Source organism: Drosophila innubila (assembly GCF_004354385.1).
Source record: "Drosophila innubila isolate TH190305 chromosome 2R unlocalized genomic scaffold, UK_Dinn_1.0 1_C_2R, whole genome shotgun sequence".
Lineage (NCBI taxonomy): Eukaryota > Metazoa > Arthropoda > Insecta > Diptera > Drosophilidae > Drosophila > Drosophila innubila.
In genome coordinates, this window is record NW_022995374.1 from 15,240,956 (window position 1) to 15,259,753 (window position 18,798).

Below are 18,798 nucleotides of genomic sequence, written 5' to 3' on the forward strand. Positions count from 1 at the left end.
TTTGGTTTCAGATGTGTTTTTGTTTTGACATTTAAACAAATTCGTTTTAATTTATTAACGTACTCAACATGGGTCGCGCTACAATACTCATTCAATTATATTTGTTGTATGTATATACTAAATATATATACATATATATATTATATATGTATATCTGTATGTATATGTGTAAACTAGTATCAAAAATTAGTAGAAACGACACTTAACTAATGCAAAAATCATCGAAAAATTATATATATGCATTCTGTATGTTTGTATGTATGTATGTGCGTACGCGCATGTTTAAAATAAAAGCCAACAACTTAGCATAGTTTAAGTATAAGTAGAAGACGTTCATAGTGAGCGAAATGTGGCGAGAATAATTTTGGGCGACTATCCAAAACGTCCATCGATAGACATGGGGACATGTACTACATATTTTGATAAGAACGACAATAAATTATAATCGACATTCATGAGGTTTTTTCTTGCCATTTGATGGCGCTTTTTGTAGTTTTTTGTTGTATTTTTTTTTTTGGATTCATTTTCTTTTCATTTTTTAGTGTGCACTCTTTACTTTTTTGTTTTTGTTTTGGTTTTTGTATTTGTTGTAACATTGTTCAATTTGCTTTTAGTTTCGATGTTGCTTTCTATGAATTGTTATAAAATATCAGGTTCTGCTATGACCAAAGTTCGCTATAGCGTTTTGTAGTACATATATGTATAGGGTATATATATATATAGGGGTATACATATATGCATAGAGAGAGTGAGGTGTATATAGTATGTGCATGTGAATATACAATTAACAGAACTGCCCAAGCCACAGTCTCAATCGAAGTTCATCTTGCGAAAGGAGCCGTCTTCTCCAGTGACACCAGAGACCAGCGACGTATTACGTTGTTCCTTCTCACTGGCCTCACGCAGCTTCTCATCGACACCGTAACGCTCATCCTCACTGAAGTAGCTCGCAAAGCTGTTCAGTTGCGTCTCGTAGCGGGAAATGGCGTCGTTGAGGGAACCATTATTGCCGCCCAGCTCCACCGGCAGATACTCCTTGCCAATGGTCTTTGCCAGTGACTCCACATTGGGGTGTATGTGCAGCTAAAAGAGATTCATTAAAATATATATAATATATTAAATGGAAATAGTGGGCATTACTCACCAGTTCCTTCTGCTTCATCACATTGCGGATTACAGTGAGCACAAATTGCGTTTCACGCGAGGCATTCACAATGTGTGTGGCCACTAAATTCGTGGGTATGCCATGCTCCAGGAAGGCATTCATGCGCCGGAACATGCTGGCATCGAACTGCAGCAGAAGTGAATATGGTATTTTAGTGAAATCCATAATTTCAACAACGCCGGAAATGTTCCAATTATCGTCTGTATTTATCTCAATTTCGGAGCGGAAGGCATGGAAGCGAAAGATGTCGGTCACACTGTGCTTGGAAGTCTCAATGTGTCCCATGCGTGTGTAATGAATCCGCGGACCTGCAGGTCCAATTGGATTTGGCAACGTAGCAAATATGCTAAAATTAATATAACAAAATTAAACCCAATTTCATTTACGACCGATAAGCACTTACCCGGATCTGGCCAGTTCGAGCAGCTTGTCATCGACGAGACGACTTTTGAGGAGTCCACGTTCCTTGGACTTGTAGTTGTAGAAGAAGACTATGCGCTTTTTGGCCATTTCCAAGTCCCACAGACAGACCCGCAGAAATGCGACCAAGAATTGATCATCGGTGCGTGCCTCCAGGTAGCTTTGTTCATTGATCCATGTGCGGAATGCCACAATTAGTGCATCTCTATTTGCCGCATCCTCGTTGAGCTCCGTTCGCGCCACTTCCGCCAGCTCCGGCACAAGCACTCGTATTTTGGCCATAGTCTAGGATAACTGCAAATTTGTATATCGAAACTTAAAAGTCAGTGTGCGTGTGTGTGGGTGTGTGTTAATTTTGTCCAAAACAAGATTTTCAGAGACTTGTGCTCTCTATCTAGGCTGATACACGACTAATAACAAAGTCAGCGCCTGCTTCGAGGTTCGAGGGACCCACACAAGTGTACATTTTACTAGAGCAATAGGAGCTGTGACTCGACGGCTGACGTTACCATTGCACAGTGGAGCAACATCAATTTGCATGCTGTCAAATCAAACGTTGCTAACTGAACTTTGCAGAAGATTAGAAATTCTGTTTTAGAACAAGAAGATTATAAATCAATAAGCAATCAGGTGATATGAGCTAAAATCCTCTATTTCTCTCAATAAAATGTTTTTTCTTTAAGAAGCAATTGAATATTTTGTTTCAATAGTTACTAAACTAAAACTATAATTGACTTTGCCGGAACTGTTTAGTTGATTATTTCTTCAGGGAAAATACTCCTTAGAATTGACAAAAATTGGCCATATATTTGTCAAAATTATTCAAATTATATAAATTGTAAAAGGTCTGGGATTTTAAAATTAGCAAAAAAAATTAAATTATATACATAATGAAAAATATATGATGTTACACTACACACAAAATCTAAAAAATAGAAAAGACATTTACTAAGAAATTATTAAAAACAAGAACTTTATAATTAATCATCTGCATTTTTATATAATTCTAATGCTTGCACCGATATTTACAATTTAAATATTTATTAAGCTGAATTCAAATAATTTTTGAATTACATTATGTAATCATACACTTTTGGGGCACTGTGCAGCTCCAGTTTTGCGATAAGATAACACTTAAGGTACATATAACGGTTACGCGGTTCGATTAGCAGACGATATCAACAAAAATGAACTGTTTTATTTTTTTGCGCCCCTTTTACAGCTGCATTGCGTCGTCTCCATTCCCCAATCCCAACCCCGACCTTTACCATATCCTAGGCTTATCTTCTTGAAGCAGCTGCAATTTGTGTTGCCATTAACGACTACTAAGCATGATTCTTGAACTTGAGTCAATCTAATCAACGGGTTGACACTCTCGTCGCCAGCTCTGAACTGAGCTGAGAGCAACCGGAGTACGTTGGCACCCAGATTCTGGTAAAATGCCTCTTTTATCAGTCAAATGATTGGCCATAAAGGTAATAGATTAGAGCCAATTGATTATTAGGCAGCAGTAGCGGACCAATTTAGTAGTCGGTCAGTTGCCACGACGCTCAGTTCAGATACAGGTGGACAGTTGGACAGGTGGTTGATGCAGATAATGGCCGAGATACGTCCACTCAGCGCTGAGTTGCGCCGCATTGCCGAAACGGAGCTGAACGAGGTGGAGGAACGTATTCCGGCGGATTTGCAAGCTCTACGAGATTGGCTGGCAAAGCAGCCGCATCTCAAGTGTCGCCAGGATGATCAGTTCCTCATTGCCTTTCTGCGTGGCTGCAAATTCAGCCTGGAGAAGGCCAAGTCTAAGCTGGATCACTTCTACACCATCAAGACAATGATGCCGGAGTTGTTCGCTAATCGACAAATGGATGAACGAAACATTGCCTTGTGTCGCACAGGGTAGGTTCCAAGAAACATGGACAATCTTGAGATTGGCATACTCATAAAAACATTTACCCCATTTACTCACAGCACATTTGTAAGTTTACCCAAACCTTTTGGACCAGGCGGACCACGCATACATCTGACCAATTATTCCAAATTCGATTCGAAAGTGTTCAAGGTGTTTGACCTCTTCAAGTATCAAGCACTATTGTTGGAGCGTCAGGTGCGCGAGGATGACAATAGCATCATCAGTGGCTATATTGAGATTCTCGATTTGTCCAGCTTGAGTCTTAGTCTTCTGGCTCAATTTGACCTTTCGCTCATCAAAAAAATGGGCGTGTTTGCCGAGAAGGCGCAACCGACGCGTATTAAGGGTATTCATTTCATCAACTGTCCCAAGGAAGCAGCCACAGTGCTTAACTTGGCCAAGAGTCTTATGCCCGCCAAACTGCAAAATCGAGTAAGTGTAAAGATCTTGTAGTCTGTCTTTACTGTATTTAATTTTTGAGATATGCAACAAAGTTGAACCATTAGTTCAAAATTGCATTACAACTTGTGATAATCGATTTATTAGTCGATAATCCTGCCTACCGTTAGGGTATTTAGTCACTTAGCAATCGCTTATCAAATAATTTTGAGTTGATAACGCCTAAAAGCACTTGAAAATATTTTAAGCTCAACATAATATCAATAAAGTTTCACTCAATTTCAGGGCAATTCCCCATAGGGGTATTCACAGAATTTGCTCAACTTTTATGACGACAATTTAATTTCATTTGAATTATTCTTAAATTAAGTACTTATCTACAACTTTCTAATTATTTGCTTAGTTCTATGTATACAAGAATCTGGAGAAACTTTACGAGGTTATACCACGCGAATTTCTGCCCGAGGAATACGGCGGCAGTAATGGACGTATAGCTGACATTGTAGTCAAGATGGAACAAGATTTGATCGGCTATAACGATTACTTGAAGGAGGACAGCCAGTACGGAGTTAACGAGCAACTACGTCCCGGCAAGCGAATGAATCCCGACACTCTCTTCGGCATTGAGGGATCCTTTCGCAAATTGGACATTGATTAAATTAGAACTAAACTAAAATTGAGTGGAAAATCCAGCGATTGACTAGTGTATGAAAATAAACAAATTAAAAAACTAACAGAACTCAAAGGAACGCATTATTAATGAATTCGAAGTTTTAAGACTAACAAATCAATAATTATATTAATACGCTGAATATTAAATATTTGGAAACTCTTTTTAGAATAGTTTGGATAATAATTTGAATAACTAAAAGGTGATAAAAAAAAATACCTTAGACTCCAACGAAAAATTCGATTGAAAAATGGGCTCTCATGACTTTTCAAAAATATTAACAGCTAGATTGATTTCCAACTCTGTGCGAATTTAGTTAATTTTATAATGAGAGTAAAAGGTGGTCTAAGAGAATGAGAAATATAAAAAAACATAGCTAAAGCTTGTCAAATATAAGAAAACAAAGTAGATAATCTAATAATTACCCTAAATTCAGGAAAGATAAATGTATTCTTCTTAGAGTCGCATAGATAGGAATTCCGTTTGTTAGAGAATCGCAAAGAGAGGCGGCAAACATTTTAGTCTGTTTAATAGGATAGATAAACAACGCCCACGTCGAGAAAGCGTCAAGTTCATAAGCTTTTAGTGTGCATTATCAGTGACAAGTGTTAATAGCCTTATCTATCAGTTAAGTGAATTACACAGGATCAATAAGTGGTCATGTTAATTTGCATGTTACTCAGAAGCAGCTGCCAGTCAGTTGGCCTTTAAACTGCAAACGGTTAACATCTAAAATGGCTGACAATACAACAAATTATAGCAGCATTCAGGTGCGTTTTATTACAGACTTAAGAACTACTAATTAATTTAAATTCTTGCAGTTTGACTTTAGTCAATGGGATTTTCCCGCAGAGCGCATTTGGTTGCACAAATCAATAGTGAATATATCCTGGAAGATCTGTACATTTGTGCCATTGATCGCATTCGGTTTATATGGTAACTTTATACTGATCTATCTGATAGTCACGACTCGATCACTGCGATCACCAACCAATATGATTATTGCTAACATGGCTTTAGCTGACTTTTTTACGCTTCTCATCTGTCCAACAATGTTCATGATCAACGACTTTTATCAGAACTATCAGTTGGGTGGTGTCGGTTGCAAGCTGGAAGGTTTCCTCGTGGTTGTATTTTTGATCACCGCCGTGTTGAACCTCTCAGCGGTTAGTTATGATCGTCTGACAGCCATAGTGCTGCCACAGGAGTCGCGTCTGACGTTGCGAGGGGCACAAATAGTGATCGGTTGCACTTGGCTGGCGGGTGTGATTCTTGCACTCCCCTTGGCCATCTATCGGGTGTACAAGGTGCGCATTTGGCGTAATTTCACAGAGCGTTATTGCAAGGAGAATACAAATGTGTTGCCCAAATATTGGTATGTACTGATCACAGTATTGGTATGGCTGCCACTTGGCATTATGCTCATCTGCTATACGGCCATCTTCATCAAGGTGAGTTCAAGTTCGATTTGCCACAAATTGGTTACTTTCTGATTCTTCCACTTCCAATCTCAGCTGGATCGCTATGAGAAACGTGTTTTAAGTCGCGAGCATCCGTTAAGTGTCAGCTACAAACGCAGTGTGGCCAAAACACTTTTCATTGTGGTTATTGTTTTTGTGGTGCTGCGTTTGCCCTTCACCATTCTGGTGGTGCTGCGTGCCAAGTATTACGCCACCGACACCACCGTTGACAGTGGCATGAAACTCTTTTGGTACATCTCGCAGTATCTCATGTTTGTCAATGCCGCCGTCAATCCCATTATCTATGGCTACAACAACGAGAACTTCCGACGTGCCTACCACCAAATATCGTGGATTAATCGAACCAAAACCAAGCGAATCCATCGTTGTTTCTATTGTGATTTCATAAAACGCAAAAACACCAACAACGCAACTAGAAATGCAGTGCAGGAACTGGAAAATGAGATATCACAGTCCACAGCAAAGGAAACTAAAAAACTGGAGGAAACTTCACAGCTATATGGAAATCCAAATGATTCGTTGGTGCCACAAGTAGATGGAGAGGGTTTCATTTAAACTCTGTCCAGTAATCATATCAAAATCTTCAAAAACTAGCAGCACATCAAAGTTAAGTTTAACACAATGAAGATTGAATATACTTGCGGTCACTACAATTTTATCATATCTATATATAATAATTGTTTAATTTTCTTGAAAAGTTTTTCGTCTTTCTGATCGAGAATATATATAACTTTTATAGTCAGTCACCCCTTTTTTAATATGTTACACTTTTTGTCACAAAATTACCTTTTGAAAGGTTATAAAAAAACACTGCTTAAAACAGCTGACTAAACTAAAGTCTGAAAAAAGTTCTCGCTCTCCGTCTTGCTCTCTTCAAAAGCTTTTCAAGTGCTTTGGAATCCGTTATAAAAGCTTAGCTTAGTCTGCGTTTCATTTGTCACGTGTTAAGTGTTTATCGTGTATTGAATTAAATATGTTTCGTATATTATTTATATTAATATTATTTTGGATACTATGGGGAAATGTTCCTGCCTTTGAGGTGCGCTTCCAGGAAAGCTATCCCAGTTATCGGCTGGGTTCGAATCTGGACGCGGAATCAATGAGACTGCACAAACGTGACATGCAGCAATTTTTCGACAAAGGTTCTCATTTGCTTTTCAAATCAACAATCAAATTTTATTAAGAAAAGATTTTGAACAAGTGCAAAGAAATCTCAGTCTAAGCCAAACAACTCGGATTTCATGTAGCCGGTGCCATGTGCCTCTAGGAATCTGATGAACTGGCCCATGTTCATGACTCCTTCTTCGCCATCGTTGGCATTGAAGAGCTGCTCGCTGAAGTTGTCAAAGAGTCGCTTGCGTTGACGCTGCTCCGTCCTGACCAGACTAATCTTTTGCCAACGCAGCATCTTGATTGTGCGCCAATATTCCTGCACTTGGTCCGGCTGCCCCTCGACACAGATGATGCCCGGCTTGCCGGGCCTGCTGAAGCCGCTGAGCTGCAGTTGTCGGGCTAGACGGACAATCTCCTGCCTTTTGGCGCTCGACTTAATATGATGCGAGAAGATCCAAAGTCGCTCCAGATGCGAAACAGCTTTGGGCAGCTCCTCTGCCGGCGGACTCTCGAGTTCACTGGATGGGCGCAACAACAACGCTTCAATCTGATCCTGCAGCCAACTGAGCAGTTGATAAATATATGGCTCCTCTGCATTACACTGTTCCTCCAAGTATTTGGTTATATCGGTCTTAAGAAGCTGCTGCTTGACCTTGCCCAACAGCGTTGTGTGTACACTAATCCTGGCCAGCTCCACCAATGGATACAAATGTGGCAACTCAATTCGCACATCCACAACTCGCTTTCCAGACAAACTAAGCTTGATGATGTACTCCAGGTGGGAACGCAATGCAGTTGGACTTGAATTTGTGGCCAAAAACTCATTGAAATCCGCTACGACGCCGGCATCGAGCAGCTGCAGCTCGCCGGCGCCACAGTAAATGGAACTAAGCAGCTCCAGTTCCTCCAGTTGCTGGCCAATGCAACGTCGATAGCTTTCCAGCTCCATGGCCAGGGCTGGCGAAAATTGAGAAAGAGTTGTTTTTGGTTGGTTTAGTCTCAGTCCGAACTTAAACTCACAAGTAGATCAATAGCTGAGGGACAAACATTGGGAATACAAATAATACTATTCCTATTTATTATGAAAATAAATCAATTTTTAGCTGATCCCTAAAAGTTGATAGTTCCCGATAAAAATAAGATATCATTCTGAACAGACAATCAAACCGAAACAAATATAGGTTACTGTTTCGGTAAAAGGTTTTATTTCAGTTTTTTTCTTTCGGTTCCGGTATCAGTACCGCTACGAAACGGTACAGCAAGTCAATACTGAAACATTTTAAAATTTTAAGATGTCGTTTTATAATAAATATAACGTCAAAACAAACAGACCTAGGGCAAAAAAAATTTCTTTTAACGAATTTAATAAAATTTGAATGCAAAATGAATTAAGAGGCCAAATAATGATCAAAATGACATTCCGCTTGAAAATCGGTTCAGTTTTAATCAAGCTATGACAGTTTGAAGTTGGTCAGACTGCGGATTTAGCCACTTTACAAGTCCAAATTTTTGTTCAATTTCACATGATTTTTTTCAAAAAAATGAAAGGTCTCAGAATCAAGTTTAAAGTGTTGTTTTATACTAATTACGATATAAGGAGTTGATTAAAAGTGAAAACTTGAGATTTAAAATTTTGAATTTTTGAAATTTCAAAGGGGGGACCCTTAGCATCGAAATCAATATCTAGAGGAAAATAATTTTTTCTAAGAATTTAATAAAATTTGAATGCAAAATGAATTAAGAGGCCAAATCAAGACCAAAATGACATTCCGCTTGAAAATCGGTTCAGTTTTGATCAAGTTATGACAGTTTGAAGTTGGTCAGACTACGGATTTAGCCACTTTACAAGTCCAAATTTTTGTTCAATTTCACATGATTTTTTACAAAAAAATGAAAGGTCGCAGAATCAAGTTTAAAGTGTTGTTTTATACTAATTACGATATAAGGAGTTGATTAAAAGTGAAAACTTGAGATTTAAAATTTTGAATTTTTGAAATTTCAAAGGGGGGACCCTTAGCATCGAAATCAATATCTAGAGGAAAATAATTTTTTCTAAGAATTTAATAAAATTTGAATGCAAAATGAATTAAGAGGCCAAATCAAGACCAAAATGACATTCCGCTTGAAAATCGGTTCAGTTTTGATCAAGTTATGACAGTTTAAAGTTGGTCAACTCTTTAACCGTACCGGTATAGACGTTTCGATATTCGGTTCTGGACAGAGAATTTATTCGGTTACGGTCTCAGATCCGGTTCTAAAAATGAAACGGTTAGTTAAGGTTAACGGTTCCGGTGTTATTCCGTGATAAATACTTTTAATATCAATAAATATTTCTCTAGAAGTATATCTTCTCATTCTCTCCATCTCTTAGCCAGCTACAGTTTTAATGGCCTAGTGCGTGTGGCTTCTGTGCCTGTTCCCTTTCCATTGGATATTTGCATGCTGCAGCTGCCCACGGTGAAGTATGCAACAGCGTTGCACAAAGATGCGGCAGGTGTGCGCCACTTTGCCGTCTACGTGTGGCGTGCCACAGAGCAGGACTATATTCTGTTGCATCAACAAGCAGCGCCCAAGGCTGTGGCATTGGACTGCCTGGCATATGCTGGACTCGGCTATGTGGCACTTAGCTATAATCAAACAGAGCCTGTGGAACAGGCAAGCGAGGGCTCGCCCATTTACGAGCTGTCGCCTGATCGGAGTATGCGCACGGTGCAGTATTTTGCCGAGCAGCGATTGCGTGGCATGTACCTGAGGATTAGCAGTCAGGAGTTGACGCTGCTGCAGGCATATGAAGGTGGCGCCAAGAAGCAACAACGTTGTCCCTACTTCAAGTGGACGGGAGGCACCTTCCAACGCCTCGGCTCCATTCCCTGCAGCAATGCGCGACGCCTGGAGGCATTTGGCATCGATTACGCAGACTACGTGGCGGTGGCCAACTATGCGAGTGCCGATGGACGCACCTCCACGCACTCCGAGATCTACAAATACGATGCCACCGCCCGTCGCTTTGAGCTTTTTCAACGACTGCGCTCCAACGGCGCCGTCGATGTCAAGTATTTCAGTCTCCCGGTGAATGAAGTGAGTCGACGACACTTTCTCATTCTCGGCAATACAGTTTCCAGTGGTGCTGTTGGTGGTGCAACCACTCAAGAGGCGGATACTGTGATCTATGTCTACGATAAGGGACAGTTTGTGCCCTACCAGCGATTGAGCTTCTTTGCATTGGAACGCTTTCTGCCCGTGACTGTAAGTACAATATAGTGACTTCTAAAATGTGCTTAGTATATAGTTTTTAAAATTAAATGACCATATTTTCTTTTGTCCAAGAGACACCATTTTCTTTTGATTAAAAACCCATTTTAATCTTATAGGAATCAGAAAACTATAATATAAAAGACCATTTCGAATTTTTATCCAAATTTCAGCATGTAATTTCGGAAAAGTTTCTGCTTTTTGTGGCCTGCAATAAGCAGGATGTGAAAATTTATAATCTCAACGATTGGAAATTCGAGGAATCAACGGTGCAGTTCACAGAGGGCGCATTCAGCAGAGGCGTGGCACGCATGCGCAGTTACGAGGAGAATGAACAAAGCTATTTAGGTGAGTTTTAAACGATTTGATTGTGATATCTGTGACTCACACCCTCTTTTTATAGTTATAGCCAATGAAAATATGGCCGCCAATGAGACAAACATTTTCCAGCCTCTGTACAAACAGGATGAACACGCTAATATCCTTCGGCAACAAATCATTGACTGGGCACGTGAGCAAACGAAAAGATTGGAGCAAGTGAATGTGGAGCACTTAATGCAGGCCCTACAGGTAAATAATAATTAAGTTAAAAAGTGTTCCAATTTATTTATAAATTTTTATGTTCACAGCAAAAGCTCAAAGAACGAAAACAGAGAGTACAACAAATACATGTCAAGCGTGTGAATACAAAATCCGTAAGTTTTTAGTTTAATAACTAAATGTAAGTTCCTAACTCCACACCCGATTTTAACAAATTTTCTACATTTTAAATTATTGTAAGGCAGTAATCAAATTTAGGAACAACTCAACTTTATCTCACATATTTTGAGAAAACAATTTGAAACCAAATCAAATATTTTAAACTGTTAAATAAGAAAACAAGAATAAAAACAAATGAAAGCTTTTTTTAATGGTGCTTAGCACAAATTAAAAACAATAAAAAGCCATCGGGCAAATTAAATTTTTCTCCCAAATTAAATTAATTGACTAACTGTATTTGAAAACTTTCAATCTTTCTCATAACCCACATGAATCTACGCCATAGTTTGTCGATGTGAATCAACGTCTGACCACAAATTATTGGGATGCATTGCAATATGCGAAACGGGCTCTCGATATACTCCAACATGATGCAAGTGTGGCGCAACGTCAACCGGTTAAGCGAGCATCGGGAAGACAGCCCAGGGAACAGCATGAATTCGATGAGATTACAGTGGGCACTCTGGTAGTGAACGAGAAACTAAAAGCGACCCGTATCAATGGAGTCAACCTAGAGCAGCCCGTTTACGAGTCGGTTAATGCCAGTAAGGTGTTCGTTAGCGAGGAGTACAAGGAAGCATCTGCAGGAGAAAAGCAATTGCCCGTTATGGAGCAGCTCAACTTGCAGGATCTGCAATTGGAAGGCAACCTCAATGGCCTCAACTGGACACAGTTGTTGGAGCAGACACTCAAGCGTCGCGGTAGCCAAGTACAGTTTATCAAAGCTCCTGTAGACATAAGCAATTTAAAGGCGGAGGCGATCCTGGTCAACAGCAATGAGATCAACGATCGGCCACTTGGTCAGCTCATATCCATCGATGGTGGCGATTTTATTGTACAACAGGATGTACAATTTGCGCAGCCTATTGAAGTGAATAAGCTGCTGATCAATCAGCGCCTCAATCACATACATGTGAATCGCCAGAGATTCGATGTATTGCTCCATCAGGCGAATCACACACAGATCATCGAAGGAGCCAAGCGCTTTGAGAACATACGCGTCTTGGAACCCATAACAATTGCGGTGAGTGTTGAGTTTAATTTAATTATTTATCGACTATTATACAATACAAACTGTTCCCCATTCATCCAGTTAATGTATTGCATGTTTCATTCCTATAATCAATAATGTTATCTGAATTCAAATTTCAGGGTCAAATGCTTGGAGCTGAATTACACGCCATGTCGCCCATGAAGGTGACGCATCAGTCTGTGGAGCTGCAGGGCGACTATGTGATTAATGGAGATGTAACCATTGGGCAGCTGTTGCAAGTTGAGGATTATCTTGAGGCAAACACACAGAGATCAGCAGCAAAGACATTGCAACAGGCATTGCGGATTGACCAACAACTGGAGGATGTGAATCTGCGATTTGAGCAACCGTTGAATGTTCACGATACTCAGCTGAGTTTCATCAATGCAGAGGATTTGCAGCAGTTGGTGCAGCTGAATGTGGATGAGGTGCAAGTGGTTGAGGGCGCCAAGTTGCTGCCACAGAGTCTAACAATACGCAACGGCTTTGGTGAGGTTAACATATTGAACGATATTCATGTGGATCAATTGTCACATCAGCTGCTGCTGAAAAGTTCCAATCAAAGCCTCAAATTTCCCGTAAAACTGCTTGCCTTGGAGGTGCCACAATTGAATGCCACACAGCTACAGCTGAATCAACTAAAACTGGAGGATTACATGCGTCACAGTGGCGAACAACGCTGCACTGGCAATCTGTATGTGGATCACCTGCAGGCAGACCAGGTGCAAGTGGAGCAGCTGCACCTGCATGGCACACTCTTTAAGCACACGCTCAGTGAGCTCAAAGAACAGGGAGCACAACGATTGCGCAGCTGGCAGCTTCCAGCCAACTTCAGTGGCACCATCCATGCCCGCAATGTGTGGCTCAAGGGTTACATAAACAATGCCAGTGTGGAACAGGTGGAGCAGCAGTTGCAGCAACTGGCGGGCAACATTAAATACGTGGGTGACTTCACCTTTCGCCACGCAGTCAACATTAGCAATCTGAGCTTTAGTGGCTCTTTGAATGGCATCCAAGCTCAAAGATTTGGTCAATATTGGTTAGAGAACGACGGTGAACAGCAGTTTACGGCAATGCAAACGCTGGCAGCTGTGGCAAGTGATCAAGATGTGGTGCTCCAAGGACGACTGAACAACTACACATTGGAGCAGCTGGTCAGCGACAGCTACAGGTTGAATTCCTCCGAGCAGCTGCAAGCGGTCAAATTTGGTAAGCAAATGAATAAGAATTAATCAAGAAAACATTACAAACCACTAACTCATTACTCATTCAATTGCTTCCTTCTCTGTGCAGTAAATCCAATAGTGCTTCAGCAATCCATCCAAGTGGGTCAAGTGAACGGATTGCGTGTGCCGGAGGATATGCTCTATGTCCAAGGTGGCAACTGGCTGCAAGCGCCTCTCCAGCTTACTGGCCAGCTTCTTGCCCCGCTGTGCAATGTGAGCAGCCTGAATGGATTTCATCTCGATTCACTGGCCCATTATCTGAGTGGCAATGCACCCTTGGACACTTTGCACCTGGAGCAGGCACAGTTTGGCAAGTCGCCCAGCTATGAGACTCTCAATGGTCACTTATTGCCACAACTGCTGGATGATCTTTGGCTGGACAACGAACATGTGGAACTAAAAGGCGTACAATTGGCAAATTGCAGCTTTGCGGGTTTGCTCGAGTTTGAGGTGAGAGCGGAGGGAACTTGAGATAGCACAAAAAAAGTGCACTTCTCAGCAGTTTTCAGTTTTTCTTTGTGTAATAGGGCACTGTGAATGGTCTGCATTTGGAGCATATCGAGCAAAATTATTTTAGCCGAACGCGCAGTCAGCGCCTTAATGTGCCGTTAAGTTTCGAGCATGACGTCACTTTTGCACAACAGTTAACGGCAACACAGGTACAGCTACGTATCAAAGATGGCGCACTTGTTGAGGGCATAGGGTAAGTGGTCGTAAAATCATTTTTGCTGTAAATCGTATCAAATTTCACTGCATTTGTTTACACGCTTTTAACGGTTTTGCAAGCATTGGCCAACTACACACAAAACAAAATAGACACACACACACACACATGCTCCGAAAGACAACTCACACACACACACACACATAAAATCAGCTGTGCGCGCTACTGTTTGCAGGTGAAATTTCTGTACACGTTGCAATTGGCGCAGCTATCAAGTAACGTAATTACTACAAGTCTTTTGTACATTTTACCTTGTGATTGTTGGAGTTTAACTCAATTTAAATGCACTTTCCACTGGCAGGCAGCAGATTTTTAATAGTTCAACAAAACACTTTAGGACAAGAAAAACAATAGTGCTGCACTGTTGCCAACTTAGCTATTTTATAGCTATTGTCAGAGTTCATTTGGTAGAAAAATTTCAAAATTGCTATTAGCTGGAAACCTGACTATTTTAAATATATAATCAGTTAAGTTTTGTTATTAGTATCTTTAGTAAAACTGCGCAAAAGTGCCCACAATAACAAATTAAAATGCTTTCCGGACAGAAACAGCTATTGTTCCCCCTAACTTGTCAGCACTGGTGTGGAAGATTGCCACCCGGTGCAAGGGCTGCCACCATGCAGAATTTCTTGATCTGGTTTGATGTTTTGTACTTAAAAAAATGAGTACATTTCCGAAAATGGGTATTCTTAATTTTTGTACCTTTTTCATATTTTCTTTTTCTTTGTAGAGTTTTTGTTGGAACTTTCTCGATTTTTTGAATATACCTTTTTTTAAACTAAATTTTCTAATTTCTCTTCCCGGGGGCTGAAGAACTTCAAATCTTCATTAAAATGGTTTAATTTTGTATAGTTTCGAATTCTAATTTTTCATCAAATTATTAATTTATTTCAAAGTTATTGCATTTTAAAATTTGTATTAACATAAATTTAAATTTTCCAGTGTGGCCAGCACTTCAGGACAAGAAAAACAATAGTGGTGTTGTAGCAGTGCTGTCAACTTGTTGCATTAGTTATGTCGCAACAAAAAAAAGCTCTGTCAGGCCTTGGCTCACGGCTTAAGCCCATTGTCATATTTTGATCAATTTCCAAAATGTGCTTAAATCTGAAACTTCTTTATTTTTAAAGCTAGAATTTTGGAAATTTTGAAATCATTTTTATTGCAATTTTGTCAAATTTGGGCTGTCTGTCATATTATACATAAACATCAATTTATCGATATGGTATTGATATACTAATTAACATTATTCAATCAATTTACAATTTTATGTTAATAACATTGTTGATATTATATATCGTTATCCAAGCTATCTGATCTGGCGTTATCAATTACGAAGATAAGCGTTACTTTTAAACTAACTTGTCAACTTTATTATCTATTATAAATTCACAATAGCAACGTCTCGCTAAGTTTTGATGATTTTGTATCAAACACATTGAAAACTGCCGGCTCACACACCATCACAGGAAAATGGATCATACCGGAGGCACATGTGGCGGGAGATTTGAACAATGTTATAATAAATCAATTAAATTTAGTTGATGACATACTTCGTAATGACACCAAAGAGATTACTTTAATAGATGCACCCAAAACCGTTGAAAGCGCTACAATAAAACGCCTATTCGCCACGCCCACTAGCACTGTTGGAAATGTGCCCGTGGCACAGTGGATCAACGATACGGTGTACATTTATGGGAATCACACTGTTGCCGGTACAACAGTTCTAGAAACGTTGAATCTCTACAACGATCTGCGAGTTATAGGACCGGTAAATGGTGTCTACTGGCATCCTGATGAGCTGCTCCTCATCGATCAGCCCCAGCAAATTAAGGGCTCATTACTGGTGGAAAATACGTTGGCTGAGGAAAATCGTATACTGAGCCACAACATTAAGGAGCTCTGGGTGGATCAGATCAATGGACTGACTGTCAATGAGCTGCTGGCAAACAAGGCGCACGATCGACCCAATCTTCATGTCTCTGGTCAACTGATATTCACCAAGCCCCTCACCGTGGCCAATTATGAGCTGGGCGATGTGCCTGCCACCACAAGTGGCAACAAGTGGAAACGTGACGCCATCACAAACGCTGTCGAGGATTTCCAGCAGCTGGGTCAACAAGTAGCTGCAGTACAAAAACGCCTTACAGGTAAGCTGATGTCAATTTTAAATAAATTATATGATTAATTTCTTTTACTCGAGAATAGTAGCGGTAACCATTTTTAAAATAAAAATTTTTAAATAAAAAAAAAAAAATTCAAAATAAAAGTGATCCAAATATTTTTCATTTTGTCAAAAACCCAATCTTTAACTCGATGATCAGCTTGGATTTCCAGCCCTAGTAAATGATGATATTCTTTTTCACAGAGCCATCTTTTGTGCTGGAAAACTTTAAGCTACTACAGCAACTGAATCTCAATGCCAGTCACATCGAGATGCTGGACAAGGATGAGTTGGCCATCTGGCATGAAAACAGCGAGGGAGAGAAACAAGTGGATGTATATGAGTGGCAACAGCGGAAAGAACGCTTCAAATACAATCCAGGTAAGTGGGCTATAATGCGTCTTTATTTATAATATTATCATATGGTTTTTAATGTATTCATGTATTTGCAATGAAATGATCAATTCAACTTACAAACTAAAATGACATGAGTTTGTGGAGATGGGTGACAATTTCTACGTTTATACGAAGCACAAAGACGTCGAATTACAAGGTATAAAATTGTTATAATTTAAATATTATAATAGCTCGATACATTTTATGTTTCTGCATAAACGTAGCAATTCACAATAATACCAATTAAAATGAGAGTTTACACGAGCACTTAATACAGTAATTATTTGATGAACAAGTCTAAAATTGATAAGGTTTAAAAGTGATTGCTATTGTAAACAATTCTGACCAAATAATTGTTCAGATATGCAGCAGATTTGTAAACTTTCTGTTGACTCGTTTCCAATAATGTCATAAATTAAAACTGAGCTGTTCTGCAGCTCTCAACTACTTGGCTACTTGGTTGTTGTCCACCTGTTAAATGTCTACTGTATGTGGTATTTGTTGCTACTGGGTTACTGCTCCAGCTCATCGCTCTGCACATCGACAATGGCCCGGAGAATGCCCAACTCAAGTTTGGCAGCGCCGCGTCTCGAGAGTCGATTCATTACATTGGCCACATAGAGACCGAGGGACTCGTGTCGTGTGGAGTTGCACAGATTCTTGAAGAAAGTGGGCGGCAGTGAGTTGTCAAAGTTGCCCAAATTGATAATCTCGGGTGTGGCATGGGAGCCGGCATTCACCTTGGCCGAATCAAAGATGATTTCATTCTTAAAGTCCAGCTCCTCAATGTGCGGCGAGAAGCCATTAGTGCTGGCCACCGATGTTGATGCCATTGTGGCAGCTGTCGAGGAGTTGCCACCACCACCACCCACCAAATTGCCATTGAGCTGCTGTGAGGCTGGTATGGTTATAATATTAATGCCTGGCGGAGGTGATTGATTGCTTTCCCGCTCCTTCTTCACCTGCAGCAATTGGGCGGTGGTGGTGTGAACCACATTCGAGTTGGATGTGGATGCTGTTGGAGTTGTTGGCTCCGCAGTGGATGCTTGTGCCTGCTTGGGACTTGTCTGAGTCTTCATCAGTTTCTTTTGCCCTGTCGAAGTGGCGCATTCATCCGACAACTTGCGTTTCATTGCCTCTGGCAGCTGGATTGTGGTGCGTACAGAGGACGAGGCCTTATTGCTACTCTGCTGCTGCTGCTGCTGTGTTGTGGATGCTCCATGTGACGACTTGTGTCCAGCCGAGACGCTGCTAGGCGTCTTCTTTAAGGTGATGCCTTTCTTTTGGAGTGCTGCTGCTGCCACCGAGACTGCGGTTGCCTGTGAGCTGCTGGAGCGCTGTGGATTGCTGGCCATGGTGTTGAGCAGCTTCTTCTCCTCAAATGCTGGACGCGGCGTGTCCACAATGGGTTTTGATTGCGGTTTATCCTCCTTTTCGGGTGTGGCACTGCCAGTGCTGTGCGATTTTGTGGGACTGTCGCCATCTGAGCTGGCCGAGCCAGTCGAATTGGCTGTCTGGCCATAGAGCGGTGGTGTCCCAGTGGCCGAACAGTCGTCATCATCCTCCTGCTCCTGTACCTCGAGCATTTCGTACTCCTCCACCTCCTCCATGGGCAGTGGTTCCCTTTAATGACAATAACAATGATTATACAGTTTAAAATATATACTTTTGCTCACTTACTCTTCCGTCTTGACCACCACCTTGGGCTCCTGATGGATCTTTTGCATAAGTCCAAACAGTTTCCAACCCGAGTTGCCTTTCAATTTCTCCTGCTCGTATTTCTTCTGCAGCACAATGAAAATGGAGCGCGACTCATGCACAGTCAGTTTATTGAGTCGTCCAATGCGCGCCCAGGCGTCATCCTGCTCCTGTTTGGTGGCACCAGCGTTGTTCGGATGCAATGCCTTCTCCTTGGCAATGTCCGCCAGGATCTTGTCCAGCTGTATTGCCATTTTAGTCAATGACTTGCGGCCTGCGTTTTGCACGTTTTTAATAATTTTGACGGCTTTTTTGTTAACACTTTTCTCACTTAACTTATGCCCTGCCGCTCTTTTCTAGCGTTTGCGCTGTTTCTGCTTCTCCTTCGT

The 18,798-nt window shown here is 40.8% G+C and overlaps 6 protein-coding genes across 7 annotated transcripts in view; 3 read left to right on the forward strand and 3 right to left on the reverse strand.

Moving 5' to 3' along the window:
- On the reverse strand, positions 1–14,528 carry LOC117785836. Its single transcript, XM_034624086.1, has 4 exons — positions 14,403–14,528; positions 1,569–1,879; positions 1,145–1,511; positions 1–1,083 (listed from the first exon to the last, which is right to left on the reverse strand). Exons 2-4 carry the CDS (start codon positions 1,865–1,867, stop codon positions 811–813), a joined length of 939 nt encoding a protein of 312 aa, XP_034479977.1. The 5' UTR covers positions 1,868–1,879; positions 14,403–14,528; the 3' UTR covers positions 1–810.
- LOC117785837 (alpha-tocopherol transfer protein-like) lies at positions 3,110–4,635 on the forward strand. The gene is made up of 3 exons (XM_034624088.1): positions 3,110–3,481; positions 3,554–3,926; positions 4,297–4,635. The coding sequence occupies exons 1-3, from the start codon at positions 3,174–3,176 to the stop codon at positions 4,549–4,551; spliced, it is 936 nt and encodes a 311-aa protein (XP_034479979.1). The 5' UTR covers positions 3,110–3,173; the 3' UTR covers positions 4,552–4,635.
- LOC117785832 (galanin receptor type 1) lies at positions 4,964–6,696 on the forward strand. Its single transcript, XM_034624081.1, has 3 exons — positions 4,964–5,333; positions 5,385–6,014; positions 6,078–6,696. Exons 1-3 carry the CDS (start codon positions 5,298–5,300, stop codon positions 6,597–6,599), a joined length of 1,188 nt encoding a protein of 395 aa, XP_034479972.1. The 5' UTR covers positions 4,964–5,297; the 3' UTR covers positions 6,600–6,696.
- LOC117785829 overlaps positions 6,976–18,798 on the forward strand; it is a 17,731-nt gene continuing 5,908 nt past the window's right edge. The window contains exons 1-11 of one of the 2 annotated variants that reach the window (XM_034624077.1): positions 6,992–7,186; positions 9,529–10,403; positions 10,583–10,757; positions 10,813–10,979; positions 11,039–11,104; positions 11,455–12,192; positions 12,321–13,410; positions 13,495–13,877; positions 13,955–14,130; positions 15,547–16,301; positions 16,520–16,696. In XM_034624077.1, coding sequence (XP_034479968.1) covers positions 7,018–7,186; positions 9,529–10,403; positions 10,583–10,757; positions 10,813–10,979; positions 11,039–11,104; positions 11,455–12,192; positions 12,321–13,410; positions 13,495–13,877; positions 13,955–14,130; positions 15,547–16,301; positions 16,520–16,696 — 4,771 coding nt within the window. In that variant the 5' untranslated portion in view covers positions 6,992–7,017. Of the gene's footprint in view, positions 7,187–9,528; positions 10,404–10,582; positions 10,758–10,812; positions 10,980–11,038; positions 11,105–11,454; positions 12,193–12,320; positions 13,411–13,494; positions 13,878–13,929; positions 14,131–15,546; positions 16,302–16,519; positions 16,697–18,798 lie in introns of those variants that run through there. The other variant, XM_034624078.1, reaches the window with a different exon arrangement.
- Positions 7,194–14,500, reverse strand: LOC117785838 (RWD domain-containing protein 2B). Its single transcript, XM_034624089.1, has 2 exons — positions 14,403–14,500; positions 7,194–8,114 (listed from the first exon to the last, which is right to left on the reverse strand). Exon 2 carries the CDS (start codon positions 8,104–8,106, stop codon positions 7,258–7,260), a length of 849 nt encoding a protein of 282 aa, XP_034479980.1. The 5' UTR covers positions 8,107–8,114; positions 14,403–14,500; the 3' UTR covers positions 7,194–7,257.
- Positions 16,698–18,763, reverse strand: LOC117785830 (mucin-5AC). Its single transcript, XM_034624079.1, has 2 exons — positions 18,392–18,763; positions 16,698–18,334 (listed from the first exon to the last, which is right to left on the reverse strand). Exons 1-2 carry the CDS (start codon positions 18,661–18,663, stop codon positions 17,224–17,226), a joined length of 1,383 nt encoding a protein of 460 aa, XP_034479970.1. The 5' UTR covers positions 18,664–18,763; the 3' UTR covers positions 16,698–17,223.

Bases quoted from the DNA above. Each gene is read 5' to 3' on its own strand.
- LOC117785838 (XM_034624089.1), bottom strand. From the start codon at position 8,106: ATGGAGCTGGAAAGCTATCGACGTTGCATTGGCCAGCAACTGGAGGAA.
- LOC117785830 (XM_034624079.1), bottom strand. From the start codon at position 18,663: ATGGCAATACAGCTGGACAAGATCCTGGCGGACATTGCCAAGGAGAAG. The intron at 18,335-18,391 runs GTAAGTGAGCAA...TTGTCATTAAAG, and splicing joins GTGGTGGTCAAGACGGAAGA to GGAACCACTGCCCATGGAGG.
- LOC117785832 (XM_034624081.1), top strand. From the start codon at position 5,298: ATGGCTGACAATACAACAAATTATAGCAGCATTCAG. The intron at 5,334-5,384 runs GTGCGTTTTATT...AAATTCTTGCAG, and splicing joins CAAATTATAGCAGCATTCAG to TTTGACTTTAGTCAATGGGA. The intron at 6,015-6,077 runs GTGAGTTCAAGT...TTCCAATCTCAG, and splicing joins ATACGGCCATCTTCATCAAG to CTGGATCGCTATGAGAAACG.
- LOC117785837 (XM_034624088.1), top strand. From the start codon at position 3,174: ATGCAGATAATGGCCGAGATACGTCCACTCAGCGCTGAGTTGCGCCGC. The intron at 3,482-3,553 runs GTAGGTTCCAAG...ATTTACTCACAG, and splicing joins ATTGCCTTGTGTCGCACAGG to CACATTTGTAAGTTTACCCA. The intron at 3,927-4,296 runs GTAAGTGTAAAG...TTATTTGCTTAG, and splicing joins CCGCCAAACTGCAAAATCGA to TTCTATGTATACAAGAATCT.
- LOC117785836 (XM_034624086.1), bottom strand. From the start codon at position 1,867: ATGGCCAAAATACGAGTGCTTGTGCCGGAGCTGGCGGAAGTGGCGCGA. The intron at 1,512-1,568 runs GTAAGTGCTTAT...TATTAATTTTAG, and splicing joins CTCGAACTGGCCAGATCCGG to CATATTTGCTACGTTGCCAA. The intron at 1,084-1,144 runs GTGAGTAATGCC...AATCTCTTTTAG, and splicing joins TGATGAAGCAGAAGGAACTG to CTGCACATACACCCCAATGT.